General features: G+C 45.1%; 1 protein-coding gene across 9 annotated transcripts in view; it reads left to right on the top strand.

The window, feature by feature from the left end:
* obscnb (obscurin, cytoskeletal calmodulin and titin-interacting RhoGEF b) overlaps positions 1-25,123 on the top strand; it is a 104,652-nt gene that overhangs the window by 36,860 nt on the left and 42,669 nt on the right. For 7 of the 9 annotated variants that reach the window (XM_046359688.1, XM_046359691.1, XM_046359686.1 and 4 more), the window contains 14 exons: positions 147-416; positions 597-863; positions 964-1,230; positions 1,348-1,614; positions 1,725-1,994; positions 2,217-2,486; positions 2,685-2,951; positions 7,731-7,997; positions 8,151-8,417; positions 9,134-9,400; positions 9,937-10,203; positions 12,623-12,889; positions 14,744-15,010; positions 15,490-15,756. In XM_046359688.1, the coding sequence (XP_046215644.1) occupies positions 147-416; positions 597-863; positions 964-1,230; positions 1,348-1,614; positions 1,725-1,994; positions 2,217-2,486; positions 2,685-2,951; positions 7,731-7,997; positions 8,151-8,417; positions 9,134-9,400; positions 9,937-10,203; positions 12,623-12,889; positions 14,744-15,010; positions 15,490-15,756 (3,747 nt within the window). The remainder of the gene's footprint in view (positions 1-146; positions 417-596; positions 864-963; positions 1,231-1,347; positions 1,615-1,724; positions 1,995-2,216; positions 2,487-2,684; positions 2,952-7,730; positions 7,998-8,150; positions 8,418-9,133; positions 9,401-9,936; positions 10,204-12,622; positions 12,890-14,743; positions 15,011-15,489; positions 15,757-25,123) is intronic. The other 2 variants (XM_046359689.1, XM_046359690.1) reach the window with 2 other exon arrangements.

Raw genomic sequence — 25,123 nt, 5'->3', positions numbered from 1 at the left:
TTAGCACATATCAATACTTCAGCACACAGGACTACCAGTCAATGAGTGAATGGAAATAGCACTCTTAACAGATCCCTAAAGAGTGCAATTAAGAGTGATTTTACCTCAAGTATGACCTAAACACTCTGTGTCTGTGGTCCCTCTAGAGCAGGCCATCAGCGTCGTACGGGAGCTAAGTGCCGTGGAAGTGACCGAGCCCTTTGCCGCCTTCTTCGAGGTGGAGATCAACATCGACTCAGTCAAGCCCCCCAAGTGGACCCTGAATGGTGTGGCCGTGCAGGAGAGCGCTGACGTGGAGATGGAGAAGGAGGGCTCCATGCACCGCCTCACCTTCAAGAAGACCAAGGCCTCCATGACAGGACCTGTCCAGTTCATGGCTGGCAAGAGCAAGTCTGTGGCCCAGCTTACTGTCAAAGGTCAGAGGCTTCTTCATACACAGAGCGTGGAACCAAATGGTTATGTCAGACTACCATGTTCTCAGTGGGTATAGCTGGTTGAAATGACGTTCTCATAACCAGACTAAAGTGGGTTAGGAGCATGCTATATGACTTGCCTATGATCAGAGCTGTTTGTTCTTCTTATTCTCTCAACTACAGAGCGTCCTCTTGAGGTGGTAGAGCCCATTAAAGATGTGACAGTCAAGGAGAAGGGCTCAGCCACTCTGAGCTGCAAGTTCTCCGCCACACCCAAAGAGGTGAGCTGGTTCAAAGGGCAAACCCTCCTGGATGCTTCAGACAAGTACAGCCTGAAACAGGACGCTGTGAGGGCTCAGCTGACCATCCAGAAGCTGACTGGGGAAGACAACGGGGAGTACCGCTGTCAGTCGGCTGCTGCCGAGACCAAAGCCACTCTCACTGTAGAGGGTACGTTTTGTATCAGATGTTGGTGTTGATTTGACTTCAATTCTGATTGTTTGCTGAGCGTTGATGGTTCAAATGAGATGTGTGCTGTGGGTTATTGCAGTTAGGAAAGTGGAGATCACCAAACACCTGGTGGACACAGAGGTGGATGAGGACAGTGATGCAGTGTTCATTTGTGAGATCAACTACACTGATGAGGAGGTGCAATGGCTACTCAATGAAAAAGCACTCTTCTCCAACGAGGTCAACACCATCACACACGTGGGCAAAGTGCACACGCTCACACTCAAGAATCTGGCACCTGAGGATGGGGGCACCATCATCTTCAAGGTCAGGGAAATCAAGGAGGGTGTGACCCTAAAAGTCAAAGGTAAAGACTCATGAGCTAATTTGGTCCAAGTGAAAATACTGTAGTGTAGAAGTGAGACTAAAGAATATGTTAAACATCTTTAACTGGTGGTTGTGATCTCCATTTGCATTCCTCCAGAGAAGCGTGCAGTGTTCCTCAAGTCTCTGGATGACGTGGTGGGAGAGGTGAAAGGTATGATCACCCTGGCGTGTGAGGCCTCTAAGCCCAGGGTCTCCCCCGCCTGGAGGAAAGATGGTACGCTCCTGACCACTGACTCTAAGTACGAGGTCCTGCACACAGGCAAGTCTCTGGGTCTGATCATCAAGGATGTTACCAAGGAAGACGCAGGGGAGTACAGCTGCGACCTGGGTACTGAGCTTTCCAAGTCAAAGGTCACTGTGAGAGGTGTGTATGACAAAGCTGCATAACTTGCAAACAAATTAGTATAGTGTGCTGAGGCAGCAATTGTGTCATCACGTCTTTGAAAGAAAAACTCCTCTCCTCCCTTTATGTAGACCTGAGCATAGGTATCACCAAGCAGTTGAAGTCCGTGGAGGCGATGGAGGGAGAGACATGTAGCTTTCAGTGTATTCTGTCACGGGAAAGCACTGACGAGTGTTCCTGGACCTTGAATGGCCAGACCGTGGCTAATGGAGGACGCTTCCAGGTCTCCAGTACAGGTCGCAAGTACATGCTGGTTATCAAGGATGTGACGCCAGCCGATGCTGGTGAGGTGGTCTTCAACATCAAGAACCTGAACTCCAAGACTACCTTAGCAGTTGAAGGTCAGACATCTTTACCAGTTGAGGTTCTAACATCAATCTGCATGGGTTTTAGCATTCATGGTTTTGAGACTTTGATCAACTGATCCCTGAGGTTATCGCAACGTTGGGTATGTAGACCATTGAGAGAAAACATATCACATTTCTGAGTTTGTTTGTTGCATGTGATTGAAAGGAAATTGAGCCACCCTCAGAATTAAAACACATAATTGTGACTTGTTCCAGGCAAAGCTCAATCTGTATCACGGGAGCTGCAGAGCATTAGTGTAGTCTCAGGGGAGGATGCTGTGTTCATCTGTGAGGTCACACAGACCAGGGCCACCGTCCAGTGGGCCAAAGATGGGAAGGACATCAGGAAGAGTGAGAAGTATGAGATCAGTAAAGAGGAGAGGGTCATGAAGTTGACCGTCCACGGTGTCACTGTTCAGGACTCTGGGGAATATAGCTGTGAGGTCATCGGAGGGGCCACTACCAAGGCCAAGCTGGAGATCAAAGGTAAGTCTGACCAGTTCCCTTCACAGACACCTTCAATTGTTTAACGGTTGTTGATTACTGGATATTCATGTATCATTGACCACGAGCTACCACTTTTAAACTATGACTGCTTTGTAATGTTAAATAACAAAAAATAAAGTTTCCTCTCCGACCTCAATGCTCTCTGCTGGGCTCCTACCTGAATGTAACTTTCCTCAGAGCCAGTCCACAAGTTTACCAAGGAGCTGAAGGACAGCGAGGTGGAGGAGGAGGGCTCAGTGACCCTGCAGTGTGAGACGGGACAGCCTGCCTCCAATGCCACCTGGTCCAAGGAGGGCGTGGAGCTGAAGGCCGGGGGACGCTATGAGATGAGTCAGAAGGAGACCGTCCTCACCCTCACTATCAAACAGCTGGAGGAGAAAGACAGCGGCACTTACACCTGTGACGTGGGCACTGCCACGATGATGGCGAAGGTGACAGTCAAAGGTAAGACCTTGGTCTCTGTACAGTATAGATCTTTTCTTTATCGTGCTTACAATTACTATGAGATCACCAAACAGTTTATAGTGAATTGATATTACCTTCGACTGAAATTGCTGTATGGTTTTGCACATTCATACTGTATGTTGATAACTTTTTTTTATGTAGTAGTTACAGACACTGAAAATGAAAGATTTGCTGACATGTTGACTGCAGTGCACAGCATCTAGTAAGATTGACTCTCCTGCTTGTCTTCTTGAACAGACAACATTCATACGATGTAACCTCATTGACTGAGTATTATTCATGCCCCTTTGTTTTGCCTTACTATATGCTGAATGTTTTAACATTTGGGAGATCATTCCTTCCCACTGTCTAATCCCATTCTGGTTGGTGGACAGGACACACATTATGCTCAGAACAGCATGTGCCCTTGTCTCTGCTTTCCGTCATGGTCTAAGATCTGTTTCATCCAGGTCAGACCGTGTTCATAGTGGAGCCACCCCAGGACGTTGAGTGTTTCAAGGGGGACCTGCCCTATCTGGCGCAGTGGTATCTAGACCAAATCCCTCTGCAGCCCACCCCCCTCAATGAGATCCAGGTATCTGAGGTGGGGTTTCTATTCTCTCACCGTGAGCAAGCTGACACCTATGGACTCAGGCACCATCAATGTGGTGATTGGGGATAAGAGAGCGTATGCTTCGCTAATGGCCAAAGGTAACTCCCATGGCCGGGGCCATGGTTCGAATTATATGGAGGCTAGAGGGGGCTGGGCACTCTCATAACAATCCTGCCCCACCCCATCCTATCTAGCAGATCTATAGCTGTAGTAGATACCAGAGATGGAAGTGCATCACTTCCTTTTCCCTCTTCTTTAGTTTCTCTGAAATTGAAATGATACTTGCGTGACTTTTAACGTTCATCTAGACTTGTCGTTGCAGTGTGCATTGTCAAATGCACAATTTATGCAATATCACAAGTGACCACGGCTGGTGCCCTCAATGCCTGTGGCACCATTCATACCATCAGATCTCAGTCAACCATTCCGTAAGGATCTTTGTTCATCATTCTCTCATCTTTGGGTCTATCATCCTCAGAGTAAAGAGAGAAAGATTAGATTATTGAAGGGTGCATACTTAATGTACAGCGGCATCTCTGATTCTTAGATTCTTAGATGTTCAGTTTATTAGCTCACCAGATTTGTATTTTTTGTAGCCGTCTATTTACCACCACAAACCGATGCTGGTACGAAGATCGCACTCAACGAGCTGTATAAGGCCCTAAGCAAACAAGAAAATGCTCATCCAGATGCGGCGCTTCTAGTGGCCGGGGACTTTAATGCAGGCAAACTTAAATGCAGGCAAACTTAAATGCAGGCAAACAAAAACTAAAGCAGGAAGGACCAGTGACTCACTCAATACGGAAATGGTCAGATGGCGTGGATGCTACGCTACAGGACTGTTTTTCTAGCACGGACTGTAAATATGTCCCGGGATTCATCCAATGGCATTGAGGCGTATACCACCTCAGTCACCGGCTTCATCAATAACAGGCCGACTACACCGCTCGCCTCCCATGCACGAGCGGTGCAAAATATATTTAGGAATCTATATTATTCAATTATTGCACCCACACTGCTCGCGCGTGCCAACGAGTGTCTGCGTTGCCAAGGGCTAAAATATAAGTCAGTTCTATTTCTGACGCAGATTGCGCTGCAAGTTCTGCCTCTCCCATCTACTCATCGGTTTATAGAAGCAGGTACCCACGTGCCATCTCCTCAATGGTTATACCCACGTGAGTGACTGAAGACGAACGAGGTCAGTGGCGGTAATGCACCTAATTTATGAAAGTTGCCAATCACAATATAAAGTCAAGAGATGAAAAAGCCTGGAAGGATGAGAGATGACTAGAAATGATTCGGTTGACCATTTTATGTGTGGATTAATTGGTGGAGTAGAGGACCTTGTGCATTTCAGGTAAAATAACAACTCAATGTTTATATCCCAGGACAAATTAGCTAGCAACAGCAAGCTAGCTAAATAGGACAAATTAGCTAGCAAGTGCAAGCTAGCTAGATAAATTGCCATAAATGTTTAATGCTTTTCGACCTGCCCCCAAATTAATGTAATTGGTTCCGAGTTTGTTTTGATATTTTAACCTGCGTGTCGTGATTGCGTTTGGTGTGGGGGGACAAAATAAATTTATGCACACGATGGCGCACGCGCGCAGCCAGTTTGGGTTCTGTGTAAGTGCATCGATGACTTCGTCCCCACAGTGACCATATGTACATATCCCAACCAGAAGCCATGGATTACAGGCAACATCCCTACCGAGCTAAATGCTAGAGCTGCCGCTTTCAACGAGCGGGACATTAATCCTGATGCTTATAAGAAATCCCGCTATGCCCTCAGATAAACCATCAAACAGGCAAAGTGTCAAAATTGGACAAAGAATGAATCATACTACACCGGCTCGGACGCTTGTCGGATGTGGCAGGGCTTGCAAGCTACTACAGACTACAAAGCTGCCCAGTGACGCAAGCCTACCAGATGGGCTAAATGCCTTTTATTCTTGCTTCGAAGGCAAGCAACACTGAAGCATGCATGAGGGCACCAGCTGTTTCAGACAACTGTGTGATCACACTCTCCATAGCTGATGTGAGCAAGACCTTTAAACAGGTCAACATTCACAAGGTCGAGGGGCCAGACGGATTACCAGGATGTGTACTCAGAGCATGTGCGGACCAATTGGCAAGTGCCTTCACTGACATTTTCAAACTCTTCCTGACCGAGTCTGTAATACCTACGTGTTTCAAGCAGACCACCATAGTCCCTCTGCCCAAGAAAGTGAAGGTAAACTGCCTAAATGACTACCACCCGTAGCACTCATGTCGGTGGCCATGAAGGGCTTTGAAAGGCTGGTCATGGCTCAAATCAACACCATCATCCCGAAACCCTAGACTCACACCAATTTGCATACCGCCTCAACAGATCCACAGATGACTCAATCTCAATCGCACTCCACACTGCCCTTTCCCACCTGGACAAAAGGAACACCTATGTGAGAATGCTGTTAATTGGCTACAGCTCAGTATTCAACACCATAGTACCCTCAAAGCTCATCACTAAGCTAAGGGCCCTGGGACTAAACACCTCCCTCTGCAACTGGATCCTGGACTTCCTGATGGGCCGCCCCAGGTGGTAAGGGTAGACAGCAACACATCTGCCACACTGATCCTCAACAAGGGGGCCCCTCAGGGGTGCGTGCTTAGTCCCCTCCTGTACTCCCTGTTCTCACACGACTGAGTGGCCAAGCAAAACTCCAACACCATCATTAAGTTTCCTGACAACACAACGGTGGTAGGCCTGATCACCTTCATATGGAGAAGGTCAGAGACCTGGCAGTGTGGTGCTAAGAAAAAAACAGAGATGATCTTGGACTACAGGAAAAGGATGGCCGAACAGGCTCCCATTCACATCGACATGGCTGTAGTGGAGCGGGTCGAGAGTTTTAAGTTCCTTGGTGTCCTCATCACCAACAAACTATAATGGTCCAAACACAACAGGAAAATTGTGAAGAGGGCACGACCATGCCTTTTCCCCCTCAGGAGACTGAAAAGATTTGGCCCCCAGATCCTCAAAAAGTTCTCCAGCTGTACCATCGAAAGAATCCTGACCAGTTGCAACACCACCTGGTATGGCAACTGCCTTCCAGTACATCACTGGAGCCAAGCTTCCTGCCATCCAGGACCTATATACTAGGCAGTGTCAGAGGAAGGCCCATAAAATTGTCAAAGACTCCAGTCACCAAAGTCATAGACTGTTCTCTCTGCTGCCGCACTGCAAGCGGTACCGGAGCGCCACGTCTAGGTCCAAAAGGCTCCTTAACACCTTTTACCCCCAAGCCATAAGACCGCAGTACAATGAATCAAATGCCCCAACTTGTTTTTACACTGCTGCTACTCGCTGTTTGTTATCTTATTTTCACTTGACCCCAACCTACATGTACAAATTACCTCAACTAACCTGTTCCCCTGCACATTGACTCGGTACCCCCTGTATATAGTCTTGTTATTGTTATTTTATTGTGTTACTTTTTATTTAATTTTTTAGTTTCATTTATTTAATAAATATTTTCTTAACTCTATTTCTTGAACTGCATTGTTGGTTAAGGGCTTGTAAGTAAGCATTTCACTGGAAGGTCAACAGGCTACACCTGTTGTATTCGGGGCAAATCAAATTTGATTTGAAGTCACTCTGCTGTGTTAAAATGTAGGCTCAGTTTTATATCCAAGGTAATGAGTATGCTTCTATTGTGTCCTGGGAAATACTGCAGGGTTATCAACTAAGAAATGATTCCTATCTGAAAACTGTTCTGAATATTGTTCATGTGTAGATTGGTGCCTCAATGCAAAGGCATGTTGCATAAGTTCTGCCAAAAGCTCCAAAAATTCCTGTCTCTGTATGCTGCTGATCCTTTGTGTACTTTGGAAGGATTTCATTTTGTTTTGGGGTTGTGTTCAGCTGTGAAGGACATGTTTATTGCATGTACTGGTTTGATTACCACCTTCGTTTAACAAGTCGTCGGTTTCATTGACCAACCCAATCATTGGAATCATGTTTAGGTTCCGAAGGACAGCATGAACGAATCTGGATCACTATCATCATCGATTACCCATTGTTCTCCTCCATATTGCTTCTGTTCCACTTCCATCACAACTGAGGATTTTAAAGAGAATGTTTTGCCTACTTGTTAATGAATCTGGGCGTGTTCGTCTTTTTCTAGCCTTGCCTGCCAGCTTTGAACAAAAGCTGAAGAACCAGCAGGCCAAGGAAGGGGAGAGTGTCACTCTCTGCTCTGTGTTATCCAAACCTGGGGCCAAGGTTCAGTGGAAGAAAGGCACTGAGCATCTCAAAGCTGGAGACAAATATGAGATGAAACAAAAAGATGCCTCCTGCGAGCTTCAGATAAAGTATCTGAATGTTGAGGACAGTGGGGAGTACTCCTGTGAGTGTGGAGACCAGAGGACCACAGCGACTATAAACGTCAATGGTATGGATACATAGTCTTGGTCAATGGGAATATTGGGAGGTTAGTGTTTACAGGGGCTCAGTAAGTCAAAAATGATATATGTAATATTATGTGTTGGTAGAATTATTATCGTAAATTCAGTATAATTGCATATTTAATCCAATGGTTTGTCAGCGTTACCTGTGACCTTCAAACACAAGATGGAGAGCCAGGAGGCTGAGGAGGGGGGCAGTGTTACCCTGCACTGTGAGCTCTCTAAACCTGGAGTCCCTGTGGAATGGAGGAAGGGAACACAGGTGCTGAAGTCTGGAGAAAAGTACCAGCTGAAGCAGAAAGAATCTGTGAGTGAACTCCTGATCAGCAAAGTAGTACCAGAGGACAGTGGAGACTACAGCTGTGTGTGTGGAGACCAGAAGACTACAGCCAGTCTCAAGATTAAAGGTAGGACGAAGATGTGTTATTAACTATTTATCATACTGTATATGCAAACCTGTTGTGCTTTCATCCCTGCGATGCCCTGTTACTAGGAGATGCAATGTTTCAAATGGAATTTCAGTGTATTGTCAAGCAGACTGTTGTTGTTTTTTTACTTATGGGTGTCCAGTAATTGTTGATTATGATGTTCATTTATTGTTTGACTTTGGCATGTTTTAGGAAATGTTATGTCAGTTATGTCCGTCGTTAGATGAATGAGACCAAAGCGCAGCGTTGAAATTGTTCATAATTTTTAATACTGAACATCAGACAAAACAACAAAATACAAAACCGAACGTAAAGTTCTGCAGGGCTAGACATTAACTATGCATAAAAAAGATGCCACAATCAAAGGTGGGAAAAAGGGCTGCCTAAGTATGATCCCCAATCAGAGACAACGATAGACAGCTGCCTCTGATTGGGAACCATACCCGACCAACAAAGAAATAGAAAAACTAGAATGCCCACCCAAATCACACCCCGACCTAACCAAATAGAGAAATAAAAAGGCTCTTTGAGGTCAGGGCGTGACCATGTCTGTCTTTTTGTTTGTATTTCTGGGTTGTATCTTTGTGTCTGTGGGTAGTCTGTTTCAGTGTTGTCTGTGTGTTTTTGTCTATATTGGTTTGAGTCGTGGTGTTACAGATTGGTTGTTTCTATAATTTGTTTGTTCGGTTCCACAGCCCAACTTGTGACCTTCAAACACAAACTGGAGAGCCAGGAGGCTGAGGAGGGGGGCAGTGTTACCCTGCACTGTGAGCTCTCTAAACCTGGAGTCCCTGTGGAATGGAGGAAGGGAACACAGGTGCTGAAGTCTGGAGAAAAGTACCAGCTGAAGCAGAAAGAATCTGTGAGTGAACTCCTGATCAGCAAAGTAGTACCAGAGGACAGTGGAGACTACAGCTGTATGTGTGGAGACCAGAAGACTACAGCCAGCCTCGAGATTAAGGGTAGGAGGCAGATTGGTGTCATTGAATAGCTACTGTATGTTCAGCTGAAGTTGTTCTGTACTGTCTTTCTCACTGCCATTATCAAGTTTCAAGTGTGATTCAGTAGATTAATTTCATGAAGTTGGTTTGGTATAACGGCTTTGATTGTGTTGAGTAGTTGTCATCATGGCTTTGTTTCATTTTGTATGTTTTATGATTCAGTGTCAGCAGCAAGTTCTGCATGTTCTGAAAACCCTGTGCTTAAGCTTAGAAGTATTCCCAGACATTTTTCTTTAACTGTCTCTGTGTGTTATCTGTCTCTGTTCAGTTGATCTTTGTAGTCTTGTGTGTCTTCATTGTGCTGATCATGTTGTTAGTCTTTGTTTGTGATCATTCTGTCTCTGTTTCTGTGTTTCGATTCATTATTCAAGTACTTGCTTTTTAAACTGTGCCATTCTCATGGTTTTAGAGGATGCACTCATGTCTGATTGCCTTGTATCATTGGTTAGGCATATTGTTTTTTCATGTATGTTATATGGTTTATTTTGAATCCCCAGCCCAACCTGTTACATTCAAACAAAAGCTAGGGAGCCAGGAGGCTGAGGAGGGGGGCAATGTTACCCTGCACTGTGAGCTCTCTAAACCTGCAGTCCCTGTGGAATGGAGGAAGGGAACACAGGTGCTGAAGTCTGGAGAAAAGTACCAGCCGAAGCAGAAAGAATCTGTTAGTGAACTCCTGATCAGCAAAGTAGTACCAGAGGACAGTGGAGACTACAGCTGTATGTGTGGAGACCAGAAGACTACAGCCCGCCTCGAGATTAAGGGTAGGAGGAAGACATGTTATTAACTATTTATCATACTGTATATGCAAAGCTGTTGTGCTTTCATCCCTGCGATGCCCTGTTACTAGTGTATGCAATGTTTCAAATGGAAGTTCAGTGTATTGTCAAGCAGAATGTTTTTTTTTCAATTTTTTATAAGTATGGATGTCCAGCAATTGTTGATTATGATGTTCATTTATTGGTTGACTTTGGCATGTTTTAGGAAATGTTATGTCTGCTACGTCCGTCGTTAGATGAATGAGACCAAAGCGCAGCGTGGAAAGTGTTCATAATATTTAATACTGAACTCCGACAAAACTTCAAAATACAAAACCGAACGTAAAGTTCTGCAGGGCTAGACTGTAACTATGCAAGAACAAGATCCCACAATCAAAGGTGGGACAAAGGGCTGCCTAAGTATGATCCCCAATCAGAGACAACGATAGACAACGATAGCCTCTGACTGAGAACCATACCCGACCATCAAAGAAATAGAAAAACTAGAATGCCCACCTAAATCACACCCGACCTAACCAAAGAGAGAAATAAAAAGTCTCTCTAAGGTCAGGGCGTGACAGTACCCCCCCCCCCAAAGGTGCAGACTCCGGCCTGACTCCATGGGGGAGCGTCCGGTTGGGCATCTAGCCTCGGTGGCGGCTCGGGACTTAGACCCCGCTCTGCTCGCTGATCCCTCCGCTTCCGTGGAACCGGACCGTGGATCGTCGCCGGAGGAACCGAACCGTGGATCGTTGTGGACTCTGGACCGTTGTCATGGGCTCCGGACTGTGGACCGTCGCTGGAGGCTCCGGACTGGGGACCGTCGCTGGAGGCTTCTTGCCAAGGATTATGACTACACGCTCCTCTCCATGGATCATCACTGGAGGCTTTGTGCCATGGATCATCACTGGAGGCTTCGGGCCATGGATCACCGCTGGAGGCTTCGGCCATGGATCACCGCTGGAGGCTTCGGGCCATGGATCACCGCTGGAGGCTTCGGGCCATGGATCATCGCTGGAGGCTTCGGGCCATGGATCACCGCTGGAGGCTTCGGGCCATGGATCATCACTGGAGGCTTCGGGCCATGGATCATCACTGGAGGCTTCGAGCCATGGTTCATCACTGGAGGCTTCGAGCCATGGATCATCACTGGAGGCTTCGAGCCATGGATCATCACTGGAGGCTTCGAGCCATGGATCATCACTGGAGGCTTCGGGCCATGGATCATCACTGGAAGCTTCGTGCCATGGATCATCATTGGAGGCTTTGTGCGTGGAGCAGGCACAGGACGTACCAGGCTTGAGACATGCACTGGAGGCCGGGTGCATGGAGCTGGAACAGGATATACTGGACCGTGGAGGAGCACTGAAGGTCTGGAGCGCAGAGCTGGCATAACCTGTCCTGGCTGGAGGCTCACTTTAGCCCGGCAAGTGCGGGGAGCTGGCACAGGACGCACTGGGCTGTGAAGGCGCATTGGTGACACAGTGCGTAGAGCTGGCACAGGATATCCTGGACCGAGGAGGCGTTCTAGAGACCAGGAGCGCTGAGCCGGCACAACCCATCCTGGCTGAATGCCCACTCTAGCACGGCAAATGCGGGGAGCTGGCCCAGAGCGCACCGGGCTGTGGATGCGTACCGAAGACACAGTATGTGTAACCGCAAAGCATGGTGCCTGAAGGGTCACACGCTCCTCAAAGCGACTGTCTTGCTCCAGACTCCAACCCCTCCAAACTCTTTCGTCTCTCTCCACTGCCAACCACTCCTCGCTCAAACGGTCCAAGAATTCCTCCTCGGTCTCGGACTCACCCCTCAGCACCGACGCCCACGTCATCTGCCCCCCCCCCCACACACATTCTTTGGGGGGGCTTTCTCTCGGGTTTCTGTCGTGTCCTCTCCTCCTGACCACGCTGCTTGGTCAGTTTGTGTTGGGATCTTCTGTTATGTTTGTTGTTAGATGAATGAGACCAAAGCACAGCGTGGAAAATGTTCATGAATTTTAATACTGAACTCTGACAAAACAACTAAATACAAAACCGAACGTAAAGTTCTGCAGGGCTAGACAGCAACTATGCAAAAACAAGATCCCACAATCAAATGTGGGAAAAGGGGCTGCCTAAGTATGATCCCCAATCAGAGACAATGATAGACAGCTGCCTCTGATTTCGAACCATACCCGACCAACAAAGAAATAGAAAAACTAGAATGCCCACCCAAATCACACCCCGACCTAACCAAATAGAGAAATAAAAAGGCTCTCTAAGGTCAGGGCGTGACCATGTATGTCTTTTTGTTTGTATCTCTGGGTTGTATCTTTGTGTCTGTGGGTAGTCTGTTTCAGTGTTGTCTGTGTGTTTTTGTCTATATTGGTTTGAGTCGTGGTGTTACAGATTGGTTGTTTCTATAATTTGTTTGTTCGGTTCCACAGCCCAACTTGTGACCTTCAAACACAAACTGGAGAGCCAGGAGGCTGAGGAGGGGGGCAGTGTTACCCTGCACTGTGAGCTCTCTAAACCTGGAGTCCCTGTGGAATGGAGGAAGGGAACACAGGTGCTGAAGTCTGGAGAAAAGTACCAGCTGAAGCAGAAAGAATCTGTGAGTGAACTCCTGATCAGCAAAGTAGTACCAGAGGACAGTGGAGACTACAGCTGTGAGTGTGGAGAACAGAAGACTACAGCCAGCCTCGAGATTAAGGGTAGGAGGCAGATTGGTGTCATTGAATAGCTACTGTATGTTCAGCTGAAGTTGTTCTGTACTGTCTTTTCACTGCTGTTATCAAGATTCAAGTGTGAATCAGTAGATTATTTTCAAGAAGTTGGTTTTGGTATAACGGCTTAGATTGTGTTGAGTAGTTGTCATCATGGCTTAAGGATCGGCGTCCCGTTAACGGGACAGTTGTAAATCATTCAGCGCGTTATGTCAAGATCGCAGATGTTAGAGAGTACATATAAGTGTCTTATATTGGCTGATAGCTTGAAGTCTTGTTAATATAACTGCACTGTCCAATTTCCAGTAGCTATTACTGCTGAAAAATGCCATGCTATTGTTTGAGGAGAGCTCCTAACAACAAAACACTTTTTTCACCGCGATAGGTTTGATACATTCACTTATGAAGGTGAAATGTGTACTTACATTCTGAAATCTTGCTCTGATTTATCCTCCAAAGGGTCCCAGAGATAACATGAAGTGTTGTTTTGTTAGATAAAATCATTTTTCATGTTCTAAAACGGTCCATATAGCATGCACAATTGATTTTGTATTTCCCATCGTTCAATTTGCAAAGAAAGGAATCTGTGAAAATCTCACCCTAAACGTTGTTTCAACGAGTTAAATCATGTTCTTATGTATTCCTCAGAGATCCTAGAAGGTAACCGGACTTCACTATATCATTAGGGGTGTAGTATATCCTATAGGACACCATATTTGGTCAGTGGGCGATGCCTTCACGGCACGCCGATGACGCGGGCGGTCATCACTTGAACGACTGTATCTTTGTCAAATTTTTAAGCACCAATCGGGGTCAAACAAAGCTCGATAGATAGCCAATGATTTGGGGTTTATGGGAGTATCCTGAAACCATGTATATGTCGTAAAATGTAGCTACTAACCTTATATGACTGCATGCCTTTTCATTTTGGACAAAAATTATAAGGATATGCAGAGTTATGAATACTGGATGTTTTGCAAATGTTGAACTTATAATATGGCTACTAATACTTGGCAAGATACATCAAAGTCTAAGTAAACAGATTTGACGATTTTCTTGCAGAGAAATGTAATATGAATGCGAATGTCTCCTTAATGATTTGCCCAAATGTACCTGGGGACTTCACACTAAAAGTCTTGTAGTTCCCTCATACTTCAAGTTATCCATCTGAAACTTTTCCCATACACTGCTGCCATCTTGTGGACACTATCAGATTTACAACCAGAGTGATGGCTAGAACTGTGACCTTTCTCTTGCATTTCAAAGATGGTGGTAGAAAAAGACTGGTTGGGTTTTTCTTTGTATTTTCTTCTACCAGATCTATTGTGTTATTCTCCTACATTCAATTCACATTTCCACAAACCCCAAAGTGTTTCCTTTCAAATGGTACCAAGATCATGCATATCCTTGCTTCAGGGCCTGAGCTACAGGCAGTTAGATTTGGGTATGTAATTTAGGCGAAAATTGAAAAAAGGGAGCTATCCCTGAGATTAATTTAGTATATTTTATGATTCAGTGTCAGCAGCAAGTTCTGCAAGTTCTGAAAACCCAGTGCTTAAGCTTCGAAGTATTCCCAGTTATCTTTCTTTTACTGTCTCTGTTCAGTTGATCTTTGTGTCTTTGTAGTCTTGTGTGTCTTCATTGTGCTGATCATGTTGTTCGTCTTTGTTAGTGATCATTCCGTCTCTGTTTCTGTGTTTCGGTTCATTATTCAAGTACCTGCTTTTTAAACTGTTCCATTCTCATGGTTTTAGAGGATGCACTCATGTCTGATTGCCTCGTATCATTGGTTAGGCATATTGTTTTTCAATGTATTTTATATGGTTTATTTTGAATCCCCAGCCCAACCTGTTACATTCAAACAAAAGCTAGGGAGCCAGGAGGCTGAGGAGGGGGGCAGTGTTACCCTGCACTGTGAGCTCTCTAAACCTGGTGTCCCTGTGGAATGGAGGAAGGGAACACAGGTGCTGAAGTCTGGAGAAAAGTACCAGCTGAAGCAGAAAGAATCTGTGAGTGAACTCCTGATCAGCAAAGTAGTACCAGAGGACAGTGGAGACTACAGCTGTGTGTGTGGAGACCAGAAGACTACAGCCAGTCTCAAGATTAAGGGTAGGAGGAAGACATGTTATTAACTATTTATCATACTGTATATGCAAAGCTGTTGTGCTTTCATCCTTGCGATGCCCTGTTACTAGTGTATGCAATATTTCAAATGGACAGTGTATTGTCAATCAAAATGTTTTTGTTTTTTTACGTATGGGTGTCCAGCAATTGTTGATTATGATGTTCATTTATTGGTTGACTTTGGCATGTTTTAGGAAATGTTATGTCTGTCTTTTTGTTTGTATTTCTGGGTTGTATCTTTGTGTCTGTGGGTAGTCTGTTTCAGTGTTGTCTGTGTATTTTTGTCTATATTGGTTTGAGTCGTGGTGTTACAGATTGGTTGTTTCTATAATTAGTTTTTATTTGTATTGCTTTGTCCCTTGCTCCTTTGTGGGTGTTTCATTGACTATGCTACAGTGATTTTAGTTGTTTGTTTTTTAAATTATTTAATTCAAAACTAACCACCTAATGGTTCGGTTCCACAGCCCAACTTGTGACCTTCAAACACAAGCTGGAGAGCCAGGAGGCTGAGGAGGGGGGCAATGTTACCCTGCACTGTGAGCTCTCTAAACCTGGAGTCCCTGTGGAATGGAGGAAGGGAACACAGGTGCTGAAGTCTGGAGAAAAGTACCAGCTGAAGCAGAAAGAATTTGTGAGTGAACTCCTGATCAGCAAAGTAGTACCAGAGGACAGTGGAGACTACAGCTGTGTGTGTGGAGACCAAAAGACTACAGCCAGTCTCAAAATTAAGGGTAAGAGAAAATTGATATATTCAGAAGTGCCTTTGTCACTTCATAAGTTTTAATTGAATATCACAAAAATGTTCTTATGTTCACAGGTGTAACCTTTGTTGTACTGTACTGAATGTTGTCTTCAAATTCATGAATTGTTTCTGTTTGTTTCTATCATTTTATATGTGTTCTGAAATGGTGAAGTAACTAACGTCTTCACTAAAATATGGACAAATATTCAGGAAAATGCTACATATCACATCAAATCAAATCAAATGTTATTTGTCACATACACATGGTTAGCAGATGCTAGTGCGAGTGTAGCGAAATGTTTGTGCTTCTAGTTCCGACAATGCAGTAATAACCAACAAGTAATCTAGCTAACAATTCCAAAACTACTACCTTATAGACACAAGTGTAAGGGGATAAAGAATATGTACATAAAGATATATGAATGAGTGATGGTACAGAGCGGCATAGGCAAGATACAGTAGATGGTATTGAGAGCAGTATATACATATGAGATGAGTATGTAAACAAAGTGGCATAGTTAAAGTGGCTAGTGATATGTATTACATAAGGATGCAGTAGATGATATAGAGTACAGTATATACGTAATATATATAATATATAATATATATGCCATTATAGCAGACGCTTTTATCCAAAGCGACTTATAGTCATGTGTGCATACAATCTACGTATGGGTGGTCCCGGGGATCGAACCCACTACCCTGGCGTTACAAGCGCCATGCTCTACCAACTGAGCTAAAGAAGGACCTCATACGTATACATATGAGATGAATAATGTAGGTTATGTAAACATTATATTAGGTAGCATTGTTTAACCTCTTGATTCTAGCCATCCCAGATCCGGGATCGTGAATACAGCCTCAAGCTCATTAGCATAACGCAACGTTAACTATTCATGAAAATCGCAAATGAAATGAAATAAATATATTAGCTCTCAAGCTTAGCCTTTTGTTAACAACACTGTCATCTGAGATTTTCTAAATATGCTTTTGAACCATAGCTAAACAAGCATTTGTGTAAGAGTATTGATAGCCTAGCATAGCATTAAGCCTAGCATTCAGCATGCAACATTTTCACAAAAACAAGAAAAGCATTCAAATAAAATAATTTACCTTTGAAGAACTTCAGATGTGTTCAATGAGGAGACTCTCAGTTAGATAGCAAATGTTCAGTTTTTCCCTAAATATTATTTGAGTAGGACAAATCGCTCCGTTTTGTTCATCACGTTTGGGTAAGAAAAATTACAACGCAAACTTTTTTCCAAATTAACTCCATAATATCGACAGAAACATGGCAAATGTTGTTAAGAATCAATCCTCAAGGTGTTTTTCACATATCTAGTGATGATAAATAATTTGTGGCAGTTTAGTTTCTCCTCTGAAGAAATGGAACGCGCATGGACCTAGAGATTACGCAATAATTTTGACGCAGGACGCCGGGCGGACACCTGGTAAATGTAGTCTCTTATGGTCAATATTCCAATGATATGCCTACAAATACGTCACAATGCTGCAGACACCTTGGGGAAACGAAAGGAAGTGCAGGCTCATTCCTGGAGCATTCACAGCCATATAAGGAGACATTGGAACACAGCGCCTTCAGAATCTGGGGCATTTCCTGTATGAAATTTAATCTTGGTTTCGCCTGTAGCATTAGTTCTGGGGCACTCACAGATAATATCTTTGCAGTTTTGGAAACGTCAGAGTTTTTTTTTTTTTCTTTCAGAGTTATTTTCCTGACACCACACTCCGAGAGCCCTCACCTCCTCCCTGTAGGCCGTCTCGTCGTTGTTGGTAATCAAGCCTACCACTGTTGTGTCGTCCGCAGACTTGATGATTGAGTTGGAGGCGTACGTGGCCACGCAGTCGTGGGTGAACAGGGAGTACAGGAGAGGGCTCAGAACGCACCCTTGTGGGGCCCCAGTGTTGAGGATCAGCGGGGTGGAGATGTTGTTGCCTACCCTCACCACCTGGGGGCGGCCCGTCAGGAAGTCCAGTACCCAGTTGCACAGGGCGGGGTCGAGACCCAGGGTGGTGAGGAGGAGGGCACTATGGTGTTAAATGCCGAGCTGTAGTCGATGAACAGCATTCTCACATAGGTATTCCTCTTGTCCAGATGGGTTAGGGCAGTGTGCAGTGTGGTTGAGATTGCATCGTCTGTGGACCCATTTGGGCGGTAAGCAAATTGGAGTGGGTCTAGGGTGTCAGGTAGGGTGGAGGTGATATGGTCCTTGACTAGTCTCTCAAAGCACTTCATGATGACGGAAGTGAGTGCTACGGGGCGGTAGTCGTTTAGCTCAGTTACCTTAGCTTTCTTCGGAACAGGAACAATGGTGGCCCTCTTGAAGCATGTGGGAACAACAGACTGGGATAGGGATTGATTGAATATGTCCGTAAACACACCAGCCAGCTGGTCTGCGCATGCTCTGAGGGTGCGGCTGGGGATGCCGTCTGGGCCTGCAGCCTTGCGAGGGTTGACACGTTTAAATGTTTTCCTCACGTCGGCTGCAGTGAAGGAGAGTCCGCATGTTTTAGTTGCGGGCAGTGTCAGTGGCACTGTATTGTCCTCAAAGCGGGCAAAAAAGTCTGCCTGGGAGCAAGACATCCTGGTCCGTGACGGTGCTGGTTTTCGTTTTGTAATCCGTGATTGACTGTAGACCCTGCCACATACCTCTTGTGTCTGAGCCGTTGAATTGAGATTCTACTTTGTCTCTATACTGACGCTCACCTTGATGCATTTGAACGACAGTTGTGTTGGGCTCCATATTTGAACTCCGATGACATTATTTGCCGTTCATTTAATGAGCAAGCGACTTTGATGAGTACAAGCACTGTTATCTCTATGTATTCTTCCTCAAGGTCAATTCATATGGGATGATATATGGGTCAACTTGAATCACATCATATTGCGAAAAGCTTTCCTCCGTCATAGCCCTAAAGGGTGAATGTTAAGCCAGCTGTATTCTTAGTGGACTTGCAGTTATATGGTTTGCTTTGCCGTTCAAAGTTGGATGTTTTATCATAGCTGTGAAGCCCCCAGCTCTCCAAGTTTCCCCCAAACAAGAGCCTCCAAAGCAGGATACCAAACTGGAAGAAGGTTGGGAGGGGAGTGGACATGGAGAACGGTTTGGTTGTCTGCTTTCACTTGCCATATGTGCAGTTTGTCTTGCTGCTTGGTCCTTTTACAGTGAGTGCATATGTCACTATGCTGCAAGTTTCTTGTGGTTTGTTTGTGCCACTGTTTGTTGAGCTGAAAAAGGAATTTTGAAGCTTTGAAGCCTGCTGTTCCTGCTGCCACCAAACCAGAACCCCAGAAGGAGACAGTTGAAAAGACAAATATTTCTGGTTACTTGTTGAAGAATGTTTAGTTATTGAGGTGTTTTGTAATAGTCTCTATTGCTCTTGCCACGCCCAAAACGGAGTCTCAGAAGGAGACAGTAGAGAAGAAGACCATGGTAGAAGCCTATGGTAGAAAAATATGAGCTCCACTATGTATACAAAAGTATGTGGACACACCTTCAAATTAGTGGATTTGGCTACTTCAACCACACCCGTTTCGGACAACTGTGTAAAATCGAGCACACATCCATTCAATCTCCATAGACGAACCTTGGCATTAGAATGACCTTACTGAAGAGCTCAATGACTTTCAACGTGGCACAGTCATAGGATGCCACCTTTCCAACAAGTCAGGTCATCAAATTTCTGCCCTTCTAGAGCTGTAAGGGCTGTTATTGTGAAGTGGAAACATCTAGGAGCAACAACAACTCAGCTGCAAAGTGGTACAGTAGGCCACACAAGCTCACAGAACGGGACCCCCAAGTGCTAATCAACACTCACTTCATAGTTCCAAACTTCCTTTGGAAGCAATGTCAGCACCAGAACTGTTAGTCGGGAGCTTCGTGAAATGGGTTTCCATAGCCGAGCAGGGCTCTTTTTCATGGTTCGGGCTAGGCCCCTTAGTTCCAATGAAGGGAAATCTTAACACTACAGCATGCAATGACATTCTAGATAATTCTGTGCTTCCAACTTTGTGGCAACAATTTGGGGAAGGCCCTTTCCTGTTTCAGCATGACAATGCCCACATGCACAAGGGAGGTGCATACAAAAATGGATTGTGGAGATCGGTATGGAAGAACTTGACTGGCCTGCACAGAGCCCTGACATCAACCCAATCGAACGCCTTTGGGACGAATTGGAAAGCCGACTGCGAGCCAGGCCTAGTCGCCCAACATCGGTGCCCGACCTCACTAATGCTCTTGTGGCTGAATGGAAGTAAGTCCCCGCAGCAATGTTCCAACATCTGGTGTAAAGCCTTCCCAGAAGAGTGGAGGCTGTTATAGCAGCAAAGGGGGAACCAACTCCATATTAATGCCCATGATTTTGCAATGAGATGTTCGACGAGCGGCTGTCCACATATTTTTGATCATGTCGTGTGTCTCTTGTCCGTTGAGCTCATAGCTCATGCATGTCACAGCAATATCAATACTGTATTCTGGTGTTTCTGTATGTTATGTGTTTTTGAATCTGGTGGATAATGTCTGTCAGATAGGAACTGCTGCTCGTTGGCCTATCTGTTCAAGCGGACATCGTTTGTGGCTTTAGCACGGTGTGGCTTATTTGTGGGGTCTGTGCGTCATCTTGCGATCCTCTTAGTATATGTCATGTGAGTGGTTTCTTTACTTGACATATACCAATAAGTTTTTTCTTGGTCTGATTCATTTTCCCTCGATTTGAATGGGGGTGTTTGTTTAAAAAAACGTTTTGCTATAAAAGCAGATAACGCAATGAATCATGTGACAGCATAAACAGGAATTTATATTGCGTCATACAGTGGAGGCTGGTGGGGGGAGCAATAGGAGGACGGGCTCATTCTAATGGCTGGAATGGAATCAATGGAATGGAGTCAAACATGTGGTTTCCATTGTATGACACATTTTGGGGTCTCTGCATAATCTTGTAGTCGTTTTCATGTGTCCAGTAATCTTATTTGGTTTAATCTTTGTCCCTCACTTGCAGTGTAGTCAATTTTTTGGTAGTCTGTGTCACTGGTTTCTCTCTTTGAGTACTGTTGTATGACACGTTTATGTTCATGTTCTCATGCTTTTTGTTTAGCATTCTGCTTACTAGACAGATAAGGAAGTTAAATCATATACCGGTAGTCATTTTGGTATTTTGCCATAGCTGTGAAGCCTGCTGCTACTGCTGTCCCCAAACTGTAGTAGAAAAGAGATAGTAGAAAAGAAGACAGCTCATATTCCTACCAGGTCCTTCTACTACTATCTGTTGTCTGTTGAGCTCACATCTTTTTTCTCTAGTGGGTCTGTTGAGCTCATACCTTTTTAGTCTAGTCGGGTCTGTTGAGCTCATACCTTTTTAGTCTAGTCGGGTCTGTTGAGCTCATACCTTTTTAGTCTAGTCGGTCTGTTGAGCTCATACCTTTTTTTCTAGTGTGTCTGTTGAGCTCATACCATTTTAGTCTAGTCGGTCTGTTGAGCTCATACCTTTTTTTCTAGTTGGTCTGTTGAGCTCATACCTTTTTAGTCTAGTCGGGTCTGTTGAGCTCATACCTTTTTAGTCTAGTCGGGTCTGTTGAGCTCATACCTTTTTAGTCTAGTCGGGTCTGTTGAGCTCAGTCTAGTGGGTCTGTTTTAGTCTAGTGGGTCTGTTGAGCTCATAAAAAGACCTTTTTTGAGCTAGTGTTGTCTGTTGATCTGGTGCTCGGCCAATCTTTTCAGGCAAACTTAATACACTGTTTTATCATTGTGTCACATTTACTAGGATTGCCTGTTGAAACTTAATACACTGCTCATAATCTACCTGTGCATTGTGTCACATTTACATAGGATCTGGTGCTCTTAGGCCAATCTTTTCAGGCAAACTTAATACACTGTTTTATCATTGTGTCACATTTACATAGGATCTGGTGCTCTTAGGCCAATCTTTTCAGGCAAACTTAATACACTGTTTTATCATTGTGGCTCATTTTCTAGGTCTTTGCTTCATTTTGTGGTCTTGTCCAGGTGTTGAAGTTAAGTTAAGGCTACCCCCCGAATTCGCTACATTGGTGTCCGAAGTGGGATGGCACCCCTGAGGCCATTGGAGAGGTGTGTACACGTGAGGGACACGTGAGGGACACGTGAGGGGTATAGAGAAGCGTGGGGACACACTCTCCCAAAGTTAAGGGGTAATGTAGCGACCTCAAAGGATATATTCATATTTTTAAATGTATATATATTTTTTTTTAAATATATGTCTCTGAGCGATGTTTTATCGATTCCCAGGGTCATTTCATGTTTTCACGTGTATCTGAGCTATTGCCGTTCAAGCAGGTAGAAATTCGACCAGTATGACGTAGCACCACAATAAAACTGCTTTCACCACACTGGAAGTTAATAGAAATACGACTTTGAGATCGCGAAAACGTCTATCATACATGTTAGATTTCAATACTGGCCAATGTCATAATGCAGGAGGTTGTCTTCTCTCGAACGAGCCATTGATCATATTTCTCTGATATTCCTGCCTCGAGAGATGTAAATTTAACAGATGGTCCACCACATTTCTCCTACAGTATTTGTCTGCCTCTTCAGTCCAGGGTGCATTTCATGGTGTCGTTGCATGGCCGTTGTGAATGTCATGCTCCACTCTGTGACACATCATCCTGCTCATTGAACACGGTGAAATTGTAGACTCCTGCATCGATAGTGCAGTTTTAGGCGATTTTACAACTAGCTACTTCACATGCTGATATTTACTTTGGTATTATTGTGTGTAGCTTCATTTGCTTGCTAGCTAGCCAGCCAGCCCATAAAGAGAGCATTGCATTGTTGGTTGTATAGTCAACTTGAGCTGCAACAGATTCCACAATGATTTTCACATGTTGCTATTATAACGAAAAAATAAAACAATGGTTCACAACAACAAAACAATCACATATTACTGTTATTTAACATTGTAAAATGTAGAAATTAGTGGTTTTGGGTGGATTTTTCCTTTAACCCAACACCTAGCGACCTCCTCAAGGAATTTGACCTCTTGGCGTAACGGTTAAGGTATAGGTTTGACGGTCGCTGGACCTGAGTTCGAGTCGAGGCTACACCCAAATTCACTGCAGTATGTAGGGGAGTGTGGGGTAAGTTGAGCCAGAGGATTAAGTTAAGTTACCCCTTTTCATGATGCTTGTATCTAAACCCAAGTAAATCATTTTAAGATGATTCTATATATCAGTTGGGGTCTCTTTAAGCTTCAATATGAGGTCTTAAACTGAACATGGAAGTGGATCCTTGTAGCTGTATGGGCTAATATACTCAAAATGTTTGCCTTGGGGTTAATGTCAGGACCCAGTTACGAACCCGGGTCTCCGAAGTGAGAAACAGTCACTTAACCAACTGAGCCACGAACAGTCAGCAGAACCCAGAAGATGAGGCATACACAGCAGTACTTGAGACGGTGTATTTAATGAAGTAAAAAGTGAAGTTCTTCAGGAAAACATGTAACTCCACAACCTCAAAAGGAATCCTACAAGAACAAAGGTAATCCTCCAAGACAAAAAAGGTAAATCCACAAGGTGGAAGGTAAAGCACAAAAAGCCTCAAAAGATACTCAAAAAACAAACAAACAAGAACAAAAAACAGAATTCTACAAGAGAGTCCACCGGGATCAACAAGAGTTCTCAGAGTACTAGTGCTGGGTGCTAACATACAAACACAGAGCAAAGAACAGAGAAAAACAAAGGGTTTAAATACAATCAGGGGAAACGAGGCACAGGTGCAAATAATAATGGGGATCAAGGGAAAAGAAAAGGTCAAAAGGCACAATGGGGGCATCTAGTGACCAAAAACCAGAACAACCCTGGCCAAATCCTGACAGAATCCCCCCCCTAGGAACGGCTCCTGACGTTCCTACCAGCTCTCTCAGGGTGGAGGGCCCTGAACTGACGAATGAGGTCAGGGTCCAGTATGTCTTTGGCAGGAACCCAGGAGCGCTCCTCGAGACCGAAGCCTTCCCAGTCCACCAGATACTGCCAGGACCGCTGCACCCGGCAGGAATCCAGTATCCGATGGACGGTATAAGCCGGCTGGCCTCCAATGACACGAGGCGGAGGGGGAGGTCTGTCTGCCGGGACAAGGGGAGAAAAAACAACAGGTTTTAATAAGGAAATGTGAAACGTGGGATTAATCTTAAGGGATCTGGGTAAGTGTAGGCGATAAGAAACTGGGTTAACTCTCCTGGCAACCTTAAAGGGACCGATGTATTTTTGGGACAGCTTGCGAGACTCCACCCGTAGTGGTAAGTCTCTTGTGGAGAGCCAGACTCTCTGACCGGGGCGCAGGGTAGGCCCGGGACGGCGATGTCTGTTGGCTTGTTGTTGGTACCTCTGTGAGGAACGCATAAGATTAAGACGGGTCTTCCTCCACATAAGCCGACAGCATCTGACGAACTTCAAGGCTGAAGGCACTCTGACTCCTGCCTCCTGGTCCGGGAACAATGGAAGGGCATAGCCAAACTGACACTCGTGCGGGGACATACCAGTGGAGGAGGAGCGCAAGGTGTTGTGCGCGTATTCGGCCCAAACAATGAAGGACGACCATGTGGACGGGTTGTTACGAGTCATACATCGGAGGGTGGTTTCCAGCTCTTGATTCATCCTCTCAGTTTGGCCGTTGGACTCCGGATGGTACCCTGAAGATAGACCGGCAGAAGCCCCCATGAGTTGGCAGAAGGCCTTCCAAAACCTAGAGGCGAACTGGGGACCTCTGTCAGAAACCATATCTTGAGGAATGCCGAAGACTCGGAACACATGATTAATTACCAACTCAGCCATTTCCTTGGCAGAAGGTAACTTAGTCAGAGGGACGAACCTGGCCTCCTTTGAAAACCTGTCGATTATGACTAGGATAATAGTATTGCCATGGGATGGAGGAAGGCCAGTAATGAAGTCCAACGAGATATGGGCCCAGGGTCTGTGGGGAACAGGGAAAGGGTGAAGGAGTCCTTGCGGGTGGAGGTGAGAAGATTTGCCCTGGCAGCACACCGGGCAGGCATTGACGAAAGTGGCAACGTCTTCTCTTATGTTAGGCCACCAGAACTTACGCTGGATGAACTCCAAGGTGCGACCTACACCCGGGTGACAGGTGAGGCGAGAGGAGTGCCCCCACAGAAGGACCTGAGTCCTCACTGCCTTGGGTACAAACAACCGATTGGCAGGACCTCCTTTCGGGTCCGGTTCAATAGCTTGAGCTCGTCTCACGGTATCCTCAACTTGCCACGAGATCGGAGCCACGATCTTAGCAGCAGGAAGGACAGGCATGTCCGTGTCATCTCGAATGGCAGGAGCGTAGACTCGGGACAGG

Source organism: Oncorhynchus gorbuscha, linkage group LG08 (assembly GCF_021184085.1).
Source record: "Oncorhynchus gorbuscha isolate QuinsamMale2020 ecotype Even-year linkage group LG08, OgorEven_v1.0, whole genome shotgun sequence".
In the NCBI taxonomy this organism is placed as follows: domain Eukaryota; kingdom Metazoa; phylum Chordata; class Actinopteri; order Salmoniformes; family Salmonidae; genus Oncorhynchus; species Oncorhynchus gorbuscha.
The sequence above is the reverse complement of the archived record's forward strand: the minus strand, read 5'-3'. Positions and strand labels throughout refer to the sequence as shown.